The sequence below is a fragment of the Chionomys nivalis genome, chromosome 11, assembly GCF_950005125.1.
Source record: "Chionomys nivalis chromosome 11, mChiNiv1.1, whole genome shotgun sequence".
Classification (NCBI taxonomy): Eukaryota; Metazoa; Chordata; class Mammalia; order Rodentia; family Cricetidae; genus Chionomys; species Chionomys nivalis.
Window position 1 is genome coordinate 9,770,928 of NC_080096.1, and position 16,696 is coordinate 9,787,623.

The 16,696-nt window shown below is 48.4% G+C and overlaps 1 protein-coding gene across 3 annotated transcripts in view; it reads left to right on the plus strand.

Moving 5' to 3' along the window:
- The first annotated feature begins 562 nt into the window (after nt 1-562).
- Kazn (kazrin, periplakin interacting protein) overlaps nt 563-16,696 on the plus strand; it is a 911,421-nt gene continuing 895,287 nt past the window's right edge. For all 3 annotated transcript variants that reach the window (XR_009057976.1, XM_057784037.1, XM_057784039.1), the window contains exon 1: nt 563-690. Coding sequence is in view for 2 of the 3 variants with exons in the window: in XM_057784037.1 (XP_057640020.1) it covers nt 600-690 (91 nt within the window). In the remaining variant the exon portion in view is untranslated. The remainder of the gene's footprint in view (nt 691-16,696) is intronic.

Here is a 16,696-nt window from a genome sequence, read left to right on the forward strand (position 1 = left end):
GCTCGTTCAAGCTGCAGCGCACACCTCTTGCTATCTTCCCAGGCTGCAGCGGTCCCTGGGACCCAGAAGACCCTGGAGCCGCGGAGATCCAGCCAGCACTCAGGAGCCCAGGACTGCCGCCTGTGAGGCCAGCTCCCCAGGGAGCCTGGGCAACGTTTTGCTTGTAACTGGTTGCTGGGACGCAGCCGGACTGGAGCCCTCTTTAGCCAGGGTGGCCCAGGGCTGAGCAGCAATTTGTCTCTTCCCGAGTCACAGGAGAGGCCCATCCATATCCAGGCTCCTTTTCTGAATAGAGGAAGCAACTCCAGTCGGGGCACCTTAGATTGGGCTCTACAGCTAAGGCTTGCAGCTCCCCAGGCTTGCAGAACCTTCAAGGTATCATCATTTCTTACTTAGCTGGGGTTTAAGAAAAAACTGCAAGAAACAGAGCAGAGTGCTGAGGGCAAGACGCCTTGCAAACTTTGGAGGCGGGGACATTGTTTTTGAAGGGGACAAGTGGCCCCAAATCTGCTACTGCTCTTGGGATTGTGATAAATCCTGCTGGTGGGACACCAAGCATCTCATCACAGCCACAAGACCAACAGTAAGGACCTACTACCATGGAGACTGTGCTGACAGCATCCAGTTCCCCCACAGGCCGGGTAACCTTCTCCCGTGTCTTCGGCCAGCAATGCCAGCTGATGGAAGCAGGTAGGACGTGGCTAGAGGATGGGAAGCAGTCTTCTGGTAGTGGAGGTCTGTTAGTGTGTGTGTACATGCACGCACACATATACAGCTGTCTGATCTTTCTCCGTGTTATTCTGAGTGAGACTAACCTGAGATGTGATAGCTGACACTTGTCACTTTAAGTGGTTAACTTTTAAGACCTGACTCTGAGACTTGAAGCCACCCCTGGGCCACGACGAGGGTCCCATTTCTCTTTTTGTTTGTTTTCTCTGGCCAGCTGTTGGAGGGGAGCTGTGCCAGGAGAGATAAGGTAGAGCGCTGAGTGCACCCACCTTTTGGGGACAACTGTCAGTCAGTCCTAGACAAGTTGCCTTTCTGTCCCTTGCCTCTGATCCCAAGTGCTGCAGCAGCCATGCCTGAGGCTCTGTTGGAGTGGCTTAAATGCCCACATCGCATCTTCTCTGGTGCTTGACTCTGCTAGGGGATCTCTCGGGCTGCCTTTGTCCATAGGTCTGTCTGGTGTTTTAAGAAGGGGAGAGTCGCCATCACTGAAGTTACAAGATATGCCAGCCACCTTGTTAAGATGTGCATTGGTCACAAATTCAGGTCAGGCATGGGTAGATGGCTCTGTGTGATGGTCCCCCGAGCCGGAGTCCACAAATGATACTTAAGGTGCGACACCAGAACTCGTGTGCTTGTTTCTCTGCTTCTTATTTGTTTATATTTTGAGTTCTTTCCTATTGAGGAAAGAACTGAGTCTGAAGTATATTTGTGTATTTTGCTTTGCGTCTCAGGAAGATGTTGGGAAGACCACTGTCTTAGGAGTCGGGCTGAGTCACGTGGACGCTTTCATGGGTGATCCCAGGACCTTGGGATTGCAGACCCTTCCTCCATCTCTGGGATATATCACTCTAGGTACAAAAGCTAACAACTAGACTCAGGCCTTCCTGTTCCGCCCAGACCGAGGGCTCTCTGCTCTCAGGAGTACTGCTGGGGAGAGATGTCAAAGTTCTGCTCGTTTCTAAGACAGGATGCACAGAGAAGCAACTTGTGGCCTGTGAGGGCTCCGAGCTGGACGACCGAGGTTGGTGTCCCAGCTTTGCTTTTTTAAGTTGTAAGTTGCTTGTTCTCAGACACGATCCCGAGCATCCCCATGCCCAGTCTCCTCATCTGTAGGGTGAAGGATACCAGGCAGCTTCGCGTGGGGTCATTGCAAAGGTGAAATAAGTTAGTCCGTGGTGGGCACCTATGGGGTTGTGTGGACTTCTGGCTCTGCAGAGAGGGTGCAGTGAACTCTGTGAGAGGAAATAGAAACGCTGAACATTCCTGTCTGCCCTACAGCAGGATTCTCATTTATCCAGAGATTGAAAACTCCCATTCCTCCATCTGTCTGTGGAATATTTTATCTAGGAAGGTGACTTCCACCCAGGAGGGCTGAGACTTGTCCTGCTTCTCTGAGGTTGCTGGGGTAAGGCAGATTAGATTTCTAAAGTGCCTGGGTCCCCTGTGGCTTTATCCTCTCTCCTTCTCAAGCACCCTGACCTAAATCAGGCCATGAAATCCTCAGTCTCCTTTGTGAAACCAAAAAATAAAAAATAAAAAAAATAAAAAATAAAAGAAATAAACCCAAACTCGCCACCTCCTTATGTCGAGAGAACGCTGCAAGATAAAATACCAATGGCTAGTCCTCTCTAGGGAGGACTCTCTCCCGGAAAGAACACAGGAAGGAATCGTTAGCCTGGAGTCAAAGAAGCTCACTAAATTAGGAGGTGGAAGGGGTAAAGAGAAGCCCTGACTTTTCTCCAGCCATTTGTAGTCAGTATCATAAAGGAGAACATGAACGCATGTTCGAATGACTTGCTGACTCCGTAGCTTGGCAGCTGGGTTAGTCATGGCTGTTCCCCAGGGAACAGCAGCTGTCAGCCCCATGTATTTTTGAGGCGTTCCCCGTGTGCTAGCCATGGTACCAAGACCTGCAGTATCTATAGGGTGAGGTATTGCCCTGGCTCATGGGATGCTGGTCTGGCTGGCAGTAAACATAAGTTATGTTGAGGAAATGAGACACTCTGGTTTCTTAACTATGCCAATTTCCTGGCCACCCTCATTCTATTTGATGAAAACTATTTTTTATAATAAAAGAAAAAAAAACTAACCAATTCCCACAGGAAAGGAAACACTCCAGGGTAGCCTGCAGGTTCACAGCCACGCCATTTGGGAAGGAAATCTTTGGAGTCATGCATAAAGCCTGTGATGGTAACCTCAAAAAGATATGTCCCTGATGGTGATGCTGGTTAGTTGTTGACATCCATAAGTAACTCATGTCAGGCTTAGGGGAAGAAGTTGGATCTTGGAATGAAGTAGTAAGGGTCTGTGATAGGATATGGTGTGTGTGTGGGTGTGTGGGTGTGTGCGCACAAGTGTGTGTGTGCACGAGTGTGTGTGTGTGTGCGTATGTGTGTGTGTGGACATCAAGGATTTTGGAGATGGGGGTAGATTTCTGGCCGCAGAGGTGAAACTAGGCCTGAGTGAGACCCATATAATCCTGACCCAGGGAGCCGCAGTCATTATATGAAGGTAGGCTTGCATGTAGAAAGAACATAGACTTCTTATTCATTTAGTTCCAGTTCAGTGGTTGCTGGCTGTATAAACTTTATAAACTCCAAAACTCTAGAGCAAACACTGGCATAGAGCACCTCTGGGGCCAAATCTGTCCCACCACACTTCCTTTTGTAAATAAAGTTTTATTGACACTCAGTCATACCCATTCAAATATTGTCCATGCTGCTTCTGTGCTACAGTGGTAGAGCTGAATAGCTGTGACCAAGACCATGTGGTCTTTACCGCTGAAAATACTGTCCGGTTCTTCATAGAAATGCACTTTGCTGACTCTTGCTGTCTTAGTCGGGGTCATTATTGCTGTGACAAAACACTATGACCAAAAACAACCTGGGGAGGGGAGGATTTATTTGCCTTACTCTTCCACACCCATGGTTCATCACTGAAAGAAACTGGGACAGGAACTCAAGTAGGGGTGGAACCCAGAGGCAGGAACTGATGCAGAGGCCACAGAGGAGTTCTGCTTACTAACTTGTTCCTCATGGCTTGCTCAGCTTGCTTTTTTATAGAACCCAGGACCACCATGGGCTGGGCCCTCCCTCATCAATCACTAAGAAAATGCCTTGCAGGCTTTTTTATCGGACCCACGGTCCAATCTTATGGAGGCATTCTCCCGATTGAGGTTCCCTCTTTTCAGACGGCTCTAGCTTGTGGCACTGGCTGTAGGGCGACAGATGTGACCGAGTGGCATAGACCCAGCTCAGGCCTGGGAGCCTGGCTCTGACCGGTGCTTCCCTGCTGAAGCCTTTGATGCTGCAGGCTACCTTTGTTCCCTCACACCCTCTGCACCTGCCCATTATCACACTATTGGTTTAGGAAACAGTCGTATGGATGCGGAGGCCGTCATGAAAATATAGACATGTGTCCAGGTCCACAGCCCCTGAGCTAGAGCCCCATCTTCATAGCCTATTTCCCAGTCAATAGTCAAGGTTTGGATATTGGATGAGTTTGCATTTAAACCTCTGTTAGCCTCATTCTAGATCATATGCTCAAAATGGCCACGTCAAGGGCTAGAGATGCGGTTCAGTCGTGGGATGTTTGCCTCCCGCCTGCAGGGACCAGGATTCCATCTCTAGTGCCATACAAACCAAAAGAGATAAACCACCATTTCTGCAGATTCTTAGAATTGTGTCAGGTCTTGTCGAAGATATAGAGGGGACCTTTGGGCGGGGGGGCTTGATGCTCTTGTGTACTTTCGCCCCTCACCATGGTCCTTCATCTCACTCCTGATGCCTGACCCCACGAAGGTGCTAGGTTTGTTTTGTGTGTGTGTATGTGTGTGTGAGACAATTATGTCTAACTCCTAACACAGGGATGTTCTTTTCCTGTTTCCTCTGAGCCTCTAACAGTAGGTGAGAGGTTAGCATGTCTACTCAGCTGTGGTAGGTGGAAGTTCCCTCCTTCCTGCCTGGCCTCCTCCAGGCGGGAGCAGAAGGCCTCATTCCCATCGGGTGTGGGCTATCATTACCCAGCATCAGTCTGCGTTCTGTTGCTCTTTAACATTGCACTGAGGATGCTGGGGTGGGGGAGGGAGTCTGATGGGACAGACAGCAAGTGTCTTCTTCATTTGGTGTGGCTGAGCCATTGGCCTCTTGTGTGTCTGGTCACTGACCTGCAGAGTGTGACCAGACATGCCTCTGACTTTGTGTTTGGGTGTTTTTACTGAGGGCGCTTGACCTCCCCACCCCCGCTGTGTGTGTACAGGTGTGTGTACCTGTGTACATTCTTCTTCAGGGTCTATCTACCTTGATTTTGAGACAGAGACACTCACTGATCTAGAGATCACAGATCGTAGAGTAGGCCAGACTGTCAGTGAACTCCTGGGATCCGCCTAGCTGTGCATCCCAGCACTGAGTTTATAAGCATGCAGCACCGTGTGTAGGACTTCCAAATTGGTTGTGGAGATTCAACCCAGCTCCTTGTGCTTGTGTGGCGAGCACTGTATTGGCTTTGCTATCTCCTCAGACCTCTTTTGGTTTCTTTTTTTTGAGACGGGATCTCATAGAAGCCAGGCTGAGTTCAGACTCTGTGACTGATGCTGGCCTTGAACCCTTGATCCTCTTCTCCCCACTTTCCATGTGACTGGATTGCAGGTGTGTGCCACCATGCTCAGCCCATGCTTTGTTTCTGATGGCAACACTCTAGGGCAAGGGGAAAGGTCTAGATTTGGCCAAATAGTGATGGGCATGGCAGAAAAATAAGAAAAATGCCCATGTTGGGGAAAGTCAGGCACCCAACACCATCCTTGGCTTCATCTTTGAAAAAAGGATTAAGTGACTACGAGTTTCCTTCTTGGGGTCAGCCTCCTTAATACTGGAAGTCCCCTGAGGAGTGGGGCCCAGAAGGTGCCTTCTCTGGTAAGCGTGGCTTCCCCATCGATCTGCCCTTTGGACATGGTTAGCTGATCCCTTTCGCAGGAACTGTTTTAATGGGCCCAGTGTGGCCCGTTGTCTGATGTAGCTCCTAAAATTAGGTTTGCTTTGCTTTGCCTGTGTTTCCAAACTTTACCCAGACAACAGCATCAGTATGGGCAAAGCTCTCAGCCAGACGAGCACCCCGAAGTTCTTCCCAAAGGAAACAAGAGTGGTTGCAGGTTTCACAGACTAGACGGAAAACAGCTCCCCAACCACGTGCCTAGAAATGTGACTGGTTTTGGAGTGAAACTCAACCTAACATGGGAATTGATAGGCAAAATGGGAGTGAGGAGGGCTCCCCTGTGGCCAAGGGCAACCGGCCAAGCAGTGAGTGTTATTAGGGGGCTTGAAGGGGTCAGAGTTTAAGGTAGGGGAGATTGTCAAAGTGAGACTCTAACCACTGTGAAAATTCTGTCCCAAGGTGGCACTGGGATTCCGTCCACCCCCTTTGTCCCCCACCACTCACAGCAGGGACATTCAGACCTGGCGAGTCACCTATCCCAGGTTTTAGTACAGTCTGTGACTATGTCTTTCTTTTGAATCCATTCCATGCCTGTCCATTGTCGTGAGCCTGCAAGGCAGGAGCTAGACAAAACAGACACAGTGTCTAGGCTTTGACTGCAAAGGGACACACATTTCCCCCATCTTTTGTACCACTGTCTTCCTCAAGGTCTGTGCACAGTCTTCCTTTTAACCCTCATAAAGTAATGCAGCGTGTCCAGGGGGAACCTGGGCCTGAGTCACTAACGTGAAGATCACGCCAATGGGTTTCCATCTGAGAACAAAGCCAAAGCCAAGACAGCTGCTGAGCCACAAGCAAGGATCCATATGCAATCTGGGATTTTCGGAACCTTGAATTCTTGCCTTTGATCTTCCAAAGTCATTCTCAGTAACCCGTGGTAAGGACACAGCAAGATGCTTGACAAGAAGACCGGGCTGAGGAGGAGAGTGAAGAGAAGCCAGAGGAAAGCTGGGCCGCCAGTCTCTGCTAGTCTAAGGGACAGCAGAAGTGACATGGTTCAGGGCAGACGGTGGGAGGAGGTGCTCCATGGGGCTAGAACAAGTCAGAAGTCTTGATCTTGAACACGGGGTGAGAAGTGAGTCTCAGAAGGACCGTCTATACTGGATCTCTGGAGTCTCTGCTTGACCTCGGCCCTATCAGAGCCTTGGAAACCACAGGACTCCAGACAGCAGGGAGAGTTCCTGACTCTGGGTCAGATGAGCTATATGGGGTATCCTTTTGATGTCTACACTAGAGCCAGATGCCCACCAAAGAGATAGGAGCAGGTCTTAAGCTAGATTTATGCATTTAGTGAAGCAGTTCCCTGGGTAGAGGCATGGGGGATGTGACTGCCCATGGACTAGATGCAGGGAGGCAAGGAGTCAGGGCCAGAAGGTGCCCTGGGATTCTAGAAGTTGGGTCATACCCTCGTGAGTATGGGGGAGCCATACCAGATGAAGTACTGGGACAGGGAGAAGGGAAGGAGGGAATTAGGATTGGAGGTGCTCAGGACCAGAACTTTCTCTCCTCTCCTAGGACACACCCCTTCTGTCTGTCAGAGAATACCCAAGATTGTGGAATTGGGTTTAGCGGTCAGGTCAACCAGTGCTGAGATTATCACAGACGGTTGGAGCCAGGCCTGATGGAGGCCAAGAGCAGCCTTGGGAGAAACACACAGCTGGACTGTGGACTCTTCTGATTTAATTTTGGTCATAGCCATTGAACAAGAATAACTGGACTCTGCTTTCTGCGTTGAGTTATTTTTTCTCCACATTGTAGGGATGCCATACTTTTGTCCCCAGCTTCCTGTCATCACTGTAGGCCAGGGCCATCCTGGGGTCATTTCTCTATAGGTAGCCTGCCTTTTCCAAGCACGTGCCTTTATTTGTCCTGCAGGCTCTGTGGTTTTACTATAACATGCCTCAGAGTGGATCTAATTTTATTTATTCTATTTGGGGCATAACTGTTCAGATCTGAGGATTTGTGCCTCGGGTCTGAAGAACGTGCGGTCTCCCGTCCCTTTTCCTTCCCTCCCTCCCCTTCTCTTGTTCCCTCCCTCCCCTCCTCCTATGTCCCCTCTCTTCTCTTTTCTTCCATTCTATCCCTTTCCCACTCTTTCTCCCCCCTCCCCTCCCCTCTCCTCTTCCTTCCCTTGTTTCTCCTTCTCTTTTTAATAAGGTCTCACTTTGCAGCTAAGTCTGGAGCTGAACTCAAGACCCCTGGTCTCAGCAGCGCAAGGGCTGGGTTTGCAGGCATGTGCCCCCACCAGCTTGAGCAGGTTTATTTCTTTGAACAAGGTCTCCCTCCCTTCTTTCCATCCTCCTTTTATACACTCCTCATCTGCACAGGACTTTTCAGTCTGAACTCTGTCATACTTCCCATTCCCGCCTCTGTAAAACAACTTACAAACAATATCCTGCTTCATTGATTTTCTCTCTGACTGTGTTTAATCTACAGCCAACTTCAGACAATCTGATTTTTATTTAAATGTCTTTTTTTCTCAACCTCCAGAGGTTATGTGTGAGTAGCTTTCAAATCTCCCAGATACTCTTTTATATTGTATGGTAATCTCTTGTCTCTCTAGTTCTTATTTTTAATTTGACCATTTAAACCAGTAGTTCTCAAATTCCCTGATGCTGCGACCCTTTAATACACTTTGTCATGTTGTGGTGACCCCCAACCATGTAATTAGGTTTGTTGCTACTTCATAATTGTAATGTAAACATCTGTATTTTCTGATGGTCTTAGGCAGCCTCTATGAAAGAAGGGTCAATCAAGCCCTGAAGGGATCACGCCCCACAGGTTGAGAACCATTGATCTGAACCATATACCTGATGAAGGAATTTCACACTCTGTGTCTGGAGCTCTTGGGGGCAACTCTTGGTGCCTTTGACTCCTGTTCAGGATGGTTAGGATTGTGTACTTTGTAAGTTTTAATTTTGCATTTGTGTTTTGGGGCTTTCCCTTAATACATTATTTGATAGTATTTTGATATTATTTGATATACTTTACCTCGAGAGATAGCACTATCATAGTGAATGCTAAGTTCCGGGACGAGGATTTCCTCAAATTCCCAGTACTGTAAATTTGAACCTAATATTTTGGAGGGACGATCAGGACAATGAGTAATTTGAGAATATCCTGTTTCTAGTATTCCCACCCTCTCATTGTAGTACTCTAGACAGACAGACAGACAAGGTTTTTCATGTTTAAAAACAGATTTGCTTTTATTTTTTAATTATATGTGTACATGTGCATGCATGCATGTGTATGTGCATGTGCGTGTGTGTGTGTGTGTGTGTGCGTGCATGTGAGTACAGTTGCTTGGGGAGACCAAAAGAGGGCATCAGAACTCCTGGAGCTGGAGTTACAGCCAGTGCTGAGGTGCTTGATGTGGGTGCTGGGATTTGAACTCAGGTCCTCTATAAGAGACATCTCTCCAATCCTCAAGTTTTCTCATACTTTTTTTTGCTTGTATGCTGAGTCCTCTATATTTTTGAAGGTGAAATTGTGTATCCGTGTGTGTGTGTGTTTGTGTGTGCATAGCTGTTCTGACGATGTAAGACGTAAGCATCATTTAACAAGGTCAGCAAGTCCCACCTGAGCTGGGACTCTGACTTTCAATTCCGTATTTCATCCCTTTATTCGGTGGGTGTATTTGTTTCCTCTGCTGCTGTAACAAACTTTCATAGACCTGTTGGCTTGAAGCAATAGACTTTTATTCACTTCCATTTCAGAAGCCAGAAGTCTGAAATCAGGGTGTCCGCAGGCCTGTACCCCTCCTCCTGAGCTCTTGGGAGGAAGCTGCTCCTTGTCTCTTCTGGTTCCTAGCAACCGCTGGTACTCCTTAGTGTGTGTCTACAGTACCCCATCCCTGCTTCTATGGTTACATCGCTCCCTCTCTTGCTATGTATGAGATCTCCCCCTCTCTGTCTTAGGAAGGTGAGGTGGCATGTAGTACCTGCAGATCCCTGAAATTCTTCCTGTAACTAGACCCTTAAATCAGTCCATCCATCGAGACCCTTTACCAGGTGAGGTAACAGGTCAATGTCAGTGATCTGGATGTGGGTATCTTTTGATGGGATGTATTTTAGCCTCAGGAAGATTGTGCTATGAGAACTCATCTTTATGCGTACAAGGATATCCACTGTATTTCTAAATAGCACGTAGATTTGTTTCCTCTCCACATTGTTCTATCATATCTGTTCTCTGAAAATAAGATATTCCAAAGAATCTCCAGGCTGGAGAGAAGATGTTCACCTTTTGAACAGAACTGCTTCCCAGGGGCTAGAGGCTGAGGACACTGAGGTGTACGTACTGACTGCTGTCAGGAGGTGACTCTTCTCCATCCCTATGGGGCAGAAAAACTGGTCTTTGCTTAAGTTTGTAAGACCCAGTTTGTGATATCACAGGACTGGCCCAAGCTTCTCTCGCTGCTTCATCTCGATTTTCTGTTGGCCTGTGTTCACTCCCATCTGTGTCTCTTGGTTCTTGCGTGTGACTGATCATGGCCTTTTTTCTCCCATTTCACCAATGGCAATTCCATGTGACTGCTCATGACAGACCTTGAAGTTCGCTGTCCCTTTTGCTCTAGACACTGCATAGGACATCCACCTGCGAGTTTCTCAGGTACTTACTGTGTGCCACTGGACAACACCAAGACCAGAGCAGGACCAAGTCTGGAGCTGACTCTTGCAGTGAGCTGAGTGGGTTTGGGACATTCTGTCCTGGAACAGCCAAGCAAACTGAGTCAGAGGTTGTGTCATGTGTCTTGTAGTTCTTTTTTTTTTTTTTTTTTTGTTTTGTTTTTCGAGACAGGGTTTCTCTATAGCTTTGGTGCCTGTCCTGGAACTAGCTCTTGTAGACCAGGCTGGCCTTGAACTCCCAGAGATCCGCCTGCCTCTGCCTCCCGAGTGCTGGGATTAAAGGCGTGCGCCACCACCGCCCGGTCTTGTAGTTCTTTAGGGGGAATAGAGACTATCCAGTCATTGCAAAGCCAAACACCCAGTGTCCTTGGGTAATGCCTTGGAGGGATGATAGCAGCTTTTGGCTGCCTTAACTCAGAGGAGATCAGAGGGAGGAAATAACTTATGTGTGTGATATTGGTTCCTGTCTCTTGATGTGTCACCACCTTCTGCTGGTACCTAAAACCTTAACTGCAAGTGTTTTTAGAGCCAGCGGTATTTCTCGGGTCCTCATCACCTAGTACACACCCAAAGTTTCTTCATGACTGAAAGCATACTTTGTGTTCCACACTGCAGTCCTGGAGATTGATAGATTAGTGGGCTAATGTCTTCCCGCTCTGTGAAGGTGAACAGCCTCTAAGAGATGAGCCAGGAGTTGTGTAGAGTAGATTCTAGGACCTAAATTCTCTGAGACCAAGAGCGACAGAGAAGATCACTCCCTGGTACTCTCAGCCCAATGACAACTGGAGGAACGGCAGGGCTCCATCAAGGGTCTTCTGAGAAGTGTGTTACCTTTGTGTATAGATTGCCTTGGGAGGATGATGACTGGCACCATGCAGTTTCCCTTATCCAGAAAGACACAATAAAAAAAGCTAGTCATCTCCAATGCTTTGGGGACAGCTTTTCCAAGCTGCACTGCCCGTGTCCCCCTGAACTTGGATGATGACCAGTGTGGCCAGACCAAGTAGGACTATCTGACTATTGTTCATAAGAAGAATGAGATGTGCTCTTCCGAAACTAGAGCCGATGCCCAGTTTGAATCAAAGGGGTATGAAGAAAGCAAGGCAAGGTGCAAGTTAGTAACCCGGGTCCAGCTGGGGGCAGAAGGAGCTGGATTGATACAGGGGTACACGCTTGTAATCCCAGCACTGAGGAGAGGAAGATAGGTGGATCCCTGGGGCTCGCTAGTCAGCCAGCCTAGCTAGATCAATAAGTTCATGACAGGGAGATGTGACCAGGTCTTGGAAAACAAGATAGATCGTTTCTGAGGAATGATATCTGGGGCTGACCTCTAGCCTTAACATGTGTTCACACACACACACACACACACACACACACACACACACACACACACACACACCGCAGTGTGGGTCAATTAAGGAAAGGATATAAGACAGGCAAAGCCAGCCTTTGCTTCTAGCTGACCTGCAGAAACTTAACAATTTAAAGAAAACACCAACCAGGTTTTAGCAGCCAATCAGCTTTTCTTCCTGTTACAGAGTTCTTGGATGCTGTTTCATGCCAGAGACACAGTTTCTCTCCAGGAGGCCAGTAACTGGGGTTGTTCAAAAAGCTAGTGGCGTTAACATGTGTTCTTGTGGCAGAGAAAGTCACTCTTGGCTTCTCTAGCTTGAAGGCCAGCCCCTCTCCTTTGGGGCTGATGAGCAAGGTCGTGAGACTTTTAGGGGGACTTTGAGGAACTGCATGCTCCCCTGCAAAAAGCTGGCTGAGGCAGCTGAAACTGCTTTGGGCTCGAGGCCTCCAGCCAAGGAGGCTCCAGCTACCGCAGTTCGGTCCCTTGAGTGCTAAGCGGTCATTAGAACTCTACTGTGTCAGGTGGTGGTACCACCCTGGTTGTCCCCAATTCAAACAAAAGTTCCTTTGTGGCCATTGGCCTTTGGAAATAGAACTGTGGGGCCACGTCGGGGCCAGAAGGCGGCCAGTGGGGCCTTCTGAGCTTTGCTCAGTGAAGTGTCCCTGATAAACGAGCCCCACGCCGTGTGAGAGGAGCCGTTCCCCACAGCTGTTCTTTTGGTTGACTCAGGAATTAGGGAATGATTGGGGAAGTGGCCCAGTTGCTTAAATGTTTGTCATGCAAACTTGAGGACCTGAGTTTGGATCCCAGGCACCCATATAAAAAGTTGGAAATCACTTGTACATGTCTGTAACTCTGTCTGGGGAGACAGAGACAGGAGGATCCCTGGGGCTTACTTACTGACCAGCCAGCCAGACACGATCAGTGAGATCCAGATTGCTATTTGCTGGTCAGATTTTTGTCAATTTGATACAAGCTAGGGTCATTTGGAAAGAGGGAACCTCAATGAGAAAATGACCTCCCCCCATCAAATTGGTCTATAGGCAAGCCTTTGGGGCATTTTCTTGATTGATGGTTGATATAGGAGGGCCCAGCTCACTGTGGATGGTGCCATTCCTGGGCAGATGATCTGAGATATATAAGGAAGTAAGCTGAACAAGCCATGGGGAGCAAGCCAGTAAGTGGTATTCCTGCACGGTCTTTGCTTGAGTTGCACCTGCAGGTTCCTGCCTTGAGTTCCGGCCCTGGCTTTCTTTGATGATGGACTGTGGTGTGGATACATGAGATGAAATAAACCTTTTCTTCTCCAACTTGCTTTTGATCATGGTGATTTTAGCAACAGAAAGAAAACAAAGACATCCTGTCTCAAGAAATAATGTGGAGAGCGAATGAGGAAAACATGACATTGACCTTTGACCTTTACACATATGAGCACACACATGTGCACATACAACCTCAAATGCACATACACATTAGAGGAACTGTGGTTCACTTTAAGGGCCATGAACTTCTCAAATGATAAAGAACCTAGGCCTGAAATGGGGTCCTGTGTTGCAGAGTTTGGGAGCAGAAGTCATGGCATAGTTGCTGAGTGGTGTGGGAGGTCCTTCTGTCTATGTGTTGCTTTTATTGGTTAATGAATAAAGAAACTGTCTTGGCCTGTGATAGGGTAAAAGAACAGAGCTAGGTGGGGAAAGCTAGGTGGGAGGAAAGAGGCAGGGTCAGAGAGAAGCCATGGAGCTGCTGGAGTGGGACAGATCTTTACCCGGTAAGCCACAGCCATGTGGCAATACACAGATTACTAGAAATGGGTTAAATTCAGATGTAAAAGTTAGCCAATAAGAAGCTAGAGCTAGGGCTGGAGAGATGGCTCAGTGGTTAAGAGCATTGCCGGCTCTTCCAAAAGTCCTGAGTTCAATTCCCAGCAACCACATGGTGGTTGTGATCACAACCATCTGTAATGAGATCTGGTGCCCTCTTCTGGCCTGCAGGCATACATGTAAACAGAATATTGTATACATAATAAATAAATAATTTTTTTTTTTTAAAAAAAGAAGCTAGAGCTAGTGGGACAAACAGTGATTTAGTTAATACAGTATCTGTGTGGTTATTTCGGGGCTGAGCGGCCAGGAACCAACAAGTGACCCCGTCCTTACTACAGCTGAGGACTTGGGAAAAAGAGGACAGAAAGAAAATGTTGTTTTGAAGATGAAAGAGAAAATATGAGGATGCTCTGGACCCATTTGGTTTGTGAGGAGGATGGAGTTGGCGGGCTTGCAGCACCTGTCTCTTCTTATCTGATCCAGTAAGCAGATGTAGGTGCATCCTAAGCCCTGCAATGTGCCTTGTCTAAGATCCCCAATGGATGCACAGTCTCTTGATCCTAGGGCCTCATAACCCCAGTATCTAGTCTTGAGCTGTGGGATTGGCTGGGACGCTATTTGAGTGAACTGACTCTTTATGAATGTGTTCTGGTGTATGCTGTGCACCTGTGTACAGAAACCAGCCCTCCACATGACTTGTTCCTCTGGCATCATCTACTTTGCCTTTGAGACAGAGTCTCTTGCTGCCTGGAGTTCACCTAGTAGACTCATGGACTGGCCAGCGAGCCCCACGGGACCCCCCTGTCTGCCTCGCCTGTGTCACCATTGTACCGTTTCATTTTTCAAATGTGGGCTCTGGGGGGTTGAACTCGGGCCCTTGGGTTTGCAAGTAGAAGAGATAGATAGTTACTGCCTACTTTCAGTGTGTCTGCAAGAAGGTGGTCCAGTGACACCAGAGGTGACTTCAGTCAGGGGACAGTGACTCTGGGATGATGAGCACAGGAGGGTGGGGGAGCGTAGAGCTCTCTCCTTCCCAGATGGAGGAGAGAGCTGGAGTCTAGTGTTGGAGGGTGGGGAGTGGTAAATATTTTAGACCTCTTTCCCCAATCCCTTTTGATCTGCTTTGTCAGTTTCAACAAGGATGTTTTAGAGACTCCACCCATCAGTATTTGGTACTTGGGCTCATCTAGGATGATACCATCTTTCTTGGCTGATGCTTAAGGAACGGGCTGTAAGCAGTGGGGCTATGAAGCCTTTCTGAGGGGAGGAGGTCTGAGTTAGAACTCATGCTGGGAAGCTGCAGGGATGGGAGTGCTGGAGGAGCCCCGAGGCAGCCCTGATGGAGCCCATGGAGCCCCAAGGCAGCCCCAATGCAGACCTGAGCAGCCCGGAGCAGCCCTGATACCCTGTATTCTGGGTTGACTTCATGAACCTGCTACTGAGATTGAGGAATGGAGAGACCCCATTAAGCCAAGATAGTGGTATTCAGCCATCTCTGTGCATCAAGAGGCTGACTAGAGGGCCGCCCTTTAAACAGGGCTTAACACCCCCAATTTCTAAGCCTGGGAAGGAGTGAGGCTCTGGCTTTCTGATGTTTCCAGGTAGGGCGCCACTGATCTCTCATCTATACTGATTTTCCTGCGCCAAGATCTTCCTTCTACTATGCATGCATCTTAGAAGACCAGAGACAAGCATTTTGAGTACATGTATCCCATCGCCTGATAGGGTCCACGATGCCCTTATGTCTGCAACTTAAAATCTGTGAGAGAGCCTGTCTTAAAAGATGGTGGAGGGGTGTGCTTTTTGGGTCAGAAACTCCAGGGGTGAGGTCCTGAACTTCATGTTTCAACAACACTCATCCCTCACCCCACCCTACCCCTGGGGCTTTCAATGCTGCCGAGGGCTTGAGAAGCCATGCACCAGCGTTTATAACAAACTTGAAGGAGCTGCCAGGTCTTAGTGTGCCGCTTCCTCTGGAAATGGGGACCAAATACCAGTACGAACAGGAACCTTAGGGTTTCTATTGCTGTGAAGAGACACCATGGGCATGGAAACTCTTATAAAGGAAATAGTCAACTGGGGCTAGCTTATGGTTCAGAGGTTTAGTCCAGTATGGTCATGGCAGGAAGTGTGGTGTTTCTCAGGTAGACCTGGTACTGGAGGAGGAGCTGAGAGTTCCTGGATTAGCAGGCAGCAAGGAGAGGAGAGGAGAGGAGAGGAGAGGAGAGGAGAGGAGAGGAGAGGAGAGGAGAGGAGAGGAGGAGGCAGGGAAACAGACAGTGGGCCTGGCTTAAGCATTTGGAACCTCAGAGCCCAAACCCAGTCCCACATTTCCTCCAACAAGGCCATTCCTCCCAATAGTGCCACCGTGTGGTGAGCAATTGGAATCTATGAGCCTATGGGGGCCACCTCTATTCTAACCACCACAACAAGGTATTTTGCCAGTCTTGCTGGAAAGGGGCAATGGAGCCCCTTGCACTGAGAAGCCTTGATTTACCTTCCTGTGGTCTCAGCAGTGACACCCTGAACTCAGAATGCTGCTCCGAGGCCCTGAAAGCCCACTAAGCATCCAGGGGGCCATCTTAACCATTAGCTGTAAAGGTACAAAAATTAAAATGTGCATGAATGGTGCACTCCTTTGGAGGAGTGGGGGTGGGGAGGCTATGGGTAGGAAACACCTGGGGTACAAGGTGGAAGAGCTCAGGCTAAGGCTTCAGTTAGACCTGCCATAGGTGGTGAGAAAGGAGCCAGGGCTGGAGATGAGAACTGAGGAGTTGGAGTTGTCTAGATGGTTTAAAAAGTCTCATTTAAAACTTTTTCATGGGGATGAATATGGCCACTCAATTTAATTGACCCCTTTCTTTGGGGACTCTTTGGTGCTCAAAGTTTCTTCCCCTTTAGGAATAAGATGGTGATCAGGCATTTCTTGTGTTCTGTTGATGCCAAGTAGATGCTCAGGAAGTGACCTTTATCTATGCAGAGGACATCAGAATGGGAGCTTCAAACTGAACTGTGGTGTATGCTACAGCTGGCATTCATTGAGTCCTCACAGGCCTATGCCTGTGCAGATCCAATCCGTTCACTGAGGCTGGCACTCTGTGGGGCACCCTTGTTCTATCTCTCTATACCCAGCTTCCCCCAACATAGACTCTGCCCTGACCTCTTCCCTCACAGTG